This window comes from Cynara cardunculus (genome assembly GCF_001531365.2).
Source record: "Cynara cardunculus var. scolymus isolate 2C chromosome LG 13, CcrdV1, whole genome shotgun sequence".
In the NCBI taxonomy this organism is placed as follows: Eukaryota; Viridiplantae; Streptophyta; class Magnoliopsida; order Asterales; family Asteraceae; genus Cynara; species Cynara cardunculus.
In genome coordinates, this window is record NC_037540.1 from 11351068 (window position 1) to 11357583 (window position 6516).

General features: G+C 35.3%; 1 protein-coding gene across 1 annotated transcript; it reads left to right on the forward strand.

Annotated features, from left to right (window-relative positions):
• The first annotated feature begins 1590 nt into the window (after window positions 1–1590).
• On the forward strand, window positions 1591–4037 carry LOC112524610 (ER membrane protein complex subunit 4-like). Its single transcript, XM_025134516.1, has 2 exons — window positions 1591–1735; window positions 3250–4037. The coding sequence occupies exon 2, from the start codon at window positions 3250–3252 to the stop codon at window positions 3787–3789; it is 540 nt and encodes a 179-aa protein (XP_024990284.1). The 5' UTR covers window positions 1591–1735; the 3' UTR covers window positions 3790–4037.
• Window positions 4038–6516: the final 2479 nt, after the last annotated feature.

The following is a 6516-nucleotide window of genomic DNA, read 5'->3' on the forward strand; positions in this document are numbered from 1 at the left end:
TTAATAATTAAAGTAAAATTTTTTATTAAAATTATTTAGTATATTTCTTAAAAAAAGTTGATTAGATTAAATCTATTACAAATTTTAAAACATGATTATCTTATTTTAATCAAATTTAAAAAAAAACATCACGATCGTTAATCAAATTCGTAAAACTAACATAAAAGCATACACTTAAACACTTCAAACATGTTTAGTTTGACTTCTACATCACGAATAATTATGTTTGTGTACTTGTTAGTGTCTACGGTATGTATGCATGCGCTGTCAAAGCCCTGAGGTCATGAATGTTCACTAGCACTAATTTCAGGTCATTCGTGGTCCCCCAAAGAATTAGTCAGTGCATATAAGATGAACCGAAAACACATGGTTATCCTAAAAAATATATGTGCATAAAATTTTTGATATGTATTTATGCATGTATATGTAATTGGTGCATGTCTAGGTTGTTTTGCATCTAGTAACGTTAACAATGTGAATCAGGGGTTACTTGGCAGTTGTTGAATGGTTTGGTACAAAATAATTAAGTGGTTGAAATGATTAAGAGACTATCATGATTTAGTGCAAAATGAAATATAATTGTTTGGTAAATGTTTATAATGAAATTAGGGTGTTGAATGGTTAAGTGAGACCTATAATACAAAATCATTCATATAGTTTTAGAATCATTAAGATGCAAACATTGTTTTTGTCAAACAAGATTCACCTCTTAACGATTCAAATGTTGTCTCTTAGTGAAGCTATTAAGAGGTAACAAACAATCTCTCAATTTTATATTGTTAGATTAAACGGGACGGTTCAAATAAGGAATCTGAACTTTGTGAGAATATAAGAAATGAGAATTTATATGTTAATCCAATGACAATGAGAAAAAATCTATTTGAAGATGCATATATAAATCAAAGTTACAGATTTTTCATATAAGTTCACGAATGCATCTTCAAATAGATTTTTTTAATGATTCATATATGATCCATTTTCATGATATTTAGCCTTTTTATTCGATATATCATACTTCCACATCCTATCTCTATAAAATTACTGAGTTCGATTTGGTTAACAAGACAAAAATAACTCAAAAGCAAGACAACAAATGGTGCGATCATTTAGGTTTCAGAGGAGAATCATGAAGGGTTCAAACTTGTTTCAAATTGGGAACCAAATCACCAGTACTTGGTTACAAGTTTATGAACTAAGATGCACAGAAATAATTAATGATGGTTTGGTTTGATTTGATTCAATGGTTTTAGTAATGTGTGTCAAAGTGCTTCTGACGTATAATTCAGTTGGTAAATAGACGGGGATGACTTTGTCAAAATACAAGACATGTCATGAGTTTGATCTCGACTCGTGCTAGCCTCAACCATTAAGTGATTCAATAAATGCTCCTTATGTTGGTGTGTTTGGAGGCATCTTCTATGTGGGATTGATTGGTATTACAGGTAACTAATTTTTTGCCCAAATAAATGTATTGAAGTATAAAATCGAGGAGGGAAGAGTCTTTCAGGATTAAACCGAAAGAAACCCCAAAATATTGGGTTAATATTGTCAATACTTAAAACTTATTATAGTCATGTCGAAGTTAATTCAGGTCAAACGAGCCGTATATTACCGTCTGAGTCTCCATCAATCCTCCCATCTTTTTTGAAGCCCAAGGGTTTCCGTCTTCGCCCCTTTTGACGATCGAACATAAAAATTGGAGCTTCAAGCTGCTTCTATCTTATTACGGATATTGGTATGTTTGATCTATATCTCTTGATCTTCATGTGTTATATTTCTCGTGTGTCTAGTCTAATTCGAGTTTTCATTGGTTTAATCGTCGGTAGTATTTTGGGGTATGCGTTATCAAATACCAATTTCTTATGATTTTATTTATAAATTGTCAAGTGTTTAGTTAATACATGATATATTAATTTGTTTTGAATTGATTTTGAACTTTGGAAGGGTTTTCTGGATCTAAAATGCATGGAGGACTTGTTTATCTGCTGAATCGAGTTGTAGGGTTTGTGTTACGATAACATCAAGTTATAAACAGTTTAGAAGGTTTGGAGTAGGTTTGAGAAGTGTTGGATTCTAAGGTGAGGTTTGGAATTGGAACAGAAGCTTCTCTAGGGTAGCTTGAAAATCCGAACTGATTTTGCTTATGTTTGTAATTTGATTTGGAGGCATCAATAGTAGGTAGTTAGAGGTTCATTACTCTATTTCCATGGCTTGTACCTGGAATTAGGATGAAATAGCCTCATATTTCGAACTGAATGAGCTTTAATTTCAACTCCACACCTCCAAAACACTACCCTAGCTTATTAGGCAATCAAATATCACCATATCAATGTATCCCAAAGGTTATCGAAGCTTTTTTATCAACTTAACTTTTTCAGATATTATTCGGTTGCAATTTTGATGTGAAAGCAATTCAAGAATTATCAACTCACTTGTGGACATAAGAACCTTGAGCACAAAATATATAAGTGAAGGCTTCAACTCTGAAACAGACTCGGTTGGTTCTGCATCATGTGAGAGTGAAGAGTGTGAAGAGTGCAAGAAAACGCTTATCTTTTGTATAACTCATCGAGGGTACCTTGTTGGCCTAAGTTATGGACATGCAGTGATATAAAAAAGCATGTCTTATCTGGTAGCTATATGCGATTTAGGTTTTGTGTTAGTGGCTAGTTACTACTACTGTCTTTGTTGATTGTTTGATTGGTTGTATACAGTTCATGTTTGCTGTGGTGCATCTTGTCTGATCATTGCTGATTCTGGGGCCATATTGTGACTCATTCAGTTGTGATTACTTACATGAAGTTCTCGCTGTATAAGTGAACGTGAATTTAAAACCTGAAAGTGGAAGTTTAGGGATGGAAGAGGCAAAACCGTTTTTGGTGCCTCAGATATGGATTCTCAGAACATATCTATTGTCCATGTACTTTCTTCCCATACCGATTACTGGCCACACTTCTATCTTAAGATTTAGTGCTAACAGCTTTGACTTCTCAATTGCACCATTGTGCTATTCAGGGCAACCATTGAGCTTTTTTCTTGTCTTTTCAGCTTGTTAAATATTAGATAAACCGGATAAATTGATTTCAAATTCATATTTGTAGAACATCTAATTTTGTTAAATTTCTTTTTCCTCGCTGGCATATGTAAATGTGCGTGTACCATCACAATCCATTTGTATGGGCATACACATGCAAGAGTGACATTGAAACTAATATTGCCCACTCATCAAATTGGACTTCTGTTTAATAGATGGAGAAAGGGAAAGGAGTGATGGGAGGTCGAAAATGGGCCGTTGACTTTACAGACAATTCATCCACACCATCCTCCCGTGACATTCCTGACCCACCTGGTTTCACTCGTGCCTCCCATGACCAAGATGATTCTACTCTGAGTCGTCAAAAGAAGGATGCTGAAGCAAATTGGAAATCACAGAAAGCATGGGAAGTCGCCCAGGCCCCCTTCAAGAATCTGCTTATGATGGGATTTATGATGTGGATGGCCGGAAGCACAGTGCATTTGTTTAGCATCGGCATAACTTTTTCAGCCCTTTGGCAACCATTAAGTGCTCTTCAAGGGGTTGGGAAGGTTTTTGAGCCTTACAAAGATAGCAAAGTAGACCTCAATGCACCCAAGTTACTATATATTGCCCTTAATTTAGGGGGTATGCTGCTTGGTGTCTGGAAGCTAAACACTCTGGGCCTTCTTCCGACCCATGCATCCGATTGGGTTTCATCTTTATCCCCCGCCCATGAGGTCGAGTATTCAGGTGGAGGCATTGCTTTGAAGTAAGATCCATCCACTGGCTTTTAACTCGTGTTCAAGTTTTTAATATCTAAGAACTGCTTCAATTAATGCATTCTGTTTTGCTGAACTTGGCTGCAATAATTGAGCTATTTGCCATAAGATTCATGTTGCATGTCTTGCATATCTTTGCACAATTTGAAGCACATCTGTATACAGTTTGAACCATGCAATCTTCTATTCTGAAGGAAACACTTCCTTAGTTTTTCATAGCAAGTCAATTATATTCTCGAGTTTATGAATGCTAGTATCTGCTTGTTTTTGTGAAATTGATGCTGGGTTCAGAAAAGAGAACCACTGCATCAACTGTTATGGCGTTCGTTTAGTTTGTTTGCCATCTTTCATGTTTCAATAGAAATGCTTTGATTGACTTCATCATTCAGATTATGTTATTCGGTTAGTAACTGTGTCTGATCCATTTCTGCTGTCGTCGCTAGCTCTAGATCTAGACTGACCTGATTGCCTATGACTGCTTGTTTCGCTATGACTTTGGTGGGTTTTACTTGACCAAAACCATTGTCTATCAGTGGTTGGGTCGTGCTTCAGTAGGTATGTTTGCAGGGATTAGAGGACTTAGAAGCTGTTTGCTTTTTTATTAAGCCCTGTATAAGTTAAGTTGTCTGATAAAAAAGTGTTATGTTTTGAGGGAGGCAAGAGAGGGTTGGATTATTTCTAGCGCATCTTTGGTATTAATTTGTTTGAGGTGCTTAATGGGACGAGTGAGGGACCCTGGTTTATTCCATATAAGCCATTTTGGTATTGACTTAATGAGCTTAATAACCGGTTTGGCTTATTTGGTAAACCATATATATGGGTGTTTGGTGGTGGCTTATTTGATAAGAGAATGGCTTATTCGCTAAGCACATTGTACCTTGCTTTATCCACTAAGCCATCAAGTTGACTTCTCTTGCCCTTACTCTTAATAGACGCCTTCAATGACTCTTTTCGGTCATCCTCTTCCATCAAACGACCTGCTTCTCCTCCATTGACTTGCTCATCGCTCTCCACCAATCCTTCTCCATCTCTGTTCTGCTCTGATGTTGCCTTAGCTTTTTCTTTGCCAAATACAGGTAATAGCGTCGTCTATTCGGCCAATATGGGTTTTGTGTGGTGTGGTTCCCTATTTTTTATTTCTGTTTGGAAAGTTCAAAACGGGTGATTGAATTGATTTTAGGTCAAGCTATTACTAGCAGACATTATTGGATTTTTCTTGCTCTTATCCAAGAATTTCATTTTAGTTCATGGGTTTGGTAATGGGCAATATTGGGTTCAATAAATGGGTCCTTAATCCATGAGTTTTGGATGCTTGTAAAGGTCACTGGTGTTGGATTCTATTTATACATAGCCTCTTTTTCCCCACAATAGCTGTTTGCATTCTGATACGAATTGGGAATTAATAAAAACCGATGCAAATAAGCCTATGGGGTGATGTACTAGCTACAGTAAACAATTACAAATTACTTGGCATTTGAAATTTTCTCATTGGAATTTCTATTTGACGTGATTGGTGATGAAGAATATGAAAAAACCAATAGGGTAGGGTAAAATAGTTACGTTCAGACAACACAACAAATAAATAACAATTTAGTTTGATATATACGTACAAATTAATCCGTATAGGGCTTGATGAGAAAACAACTTTAATGTCTTAATGCTTAAGCCACAAATAGACAATCTTGTATGGCTGGGTGAATAAGCCGTTCAGACCATTAAGCTCATTAAGTCGTAAGTAAACCGTCCCTTAGACACTGCTAGAAGCAACTATTTCCGAAAGATTTTTGGTCAGCTTCATTGGTGTAATATATCTAATATTTTTTTTTGAAGTAGAACACTTGCAAAATTTTCTAAATAGAAATGTTTTATTTTGACAAAAAGAAGAGCAGCCATTTAAAAGGGTTTCCAGTTATGTTAGTGTGTGCAATACATCTCTCTTCAAATGCTCCAGTTTTTTGTTTGATTTTGAGCTCAATTTTCATCTTCATATTGAAGATATACCACCTTGATCGTATGTATCTCGGTTATATTTATTTTACCTGATAAACAGTTTTTCAATCATCATGACATTGGTTTTCTATGTGATATTTGATCATGTAATCAAAACTGTAATATAACTTGATAACTTACTATTTACATCATCTGTTTAGTGGATTTATCGTTTTTTAGTCGAAGTTTATATGGAATAAGAAAAATTGAAAAGTTCCTACCACTAGTTGTGAAAAGGGGTCAATGTTACACTAAGGGGTTGTTTACATAAACACTTATCCGGTAAGTGCTTACCGGTAAATTTCAACACTATCGTTCAGTTACCTGGTAAGATTTGAGTCCAACAAACGACATTGTATGTGATAACTTACCCGGTAAGCGCTAACCGTGGTAAGAGTCGTCGTTATCACTTACCAAGTAAGACTTTGAGTCCTTGTCTTTGCTCTTACTGGGTAAGATTCTTGGTCCTTGTTATTTCATCTGGTAAGGTAATATGACTTGTTAAGCGCTTACCCATGTAAGCATTTGGTAAACGGCTTCTAAATAGAATCTGGGAAAATTTTGACACTTATTTAACCTATTTAATAGAGTTTTTGGTTTGAAATTTGATATTGGAAAGACAAGTTATGTTTGTTCTTAGGATTTTAATATGAAAAAGCATATAACCAAAGCATCAAATAGTCTCGAATTTCTTAAGAGTAATTTCCCATTAAAAGCAACATGTAAGGATTT

Coding starts and splice junctions, on each gene's coding strand:
- LOC112524610 (XM_025134516.1), top strand. CDS start 3,250: ATGGAGAAAGGGAAAGGAGTGATGGGAGGTCGAAAATGGGCCGTTGAC.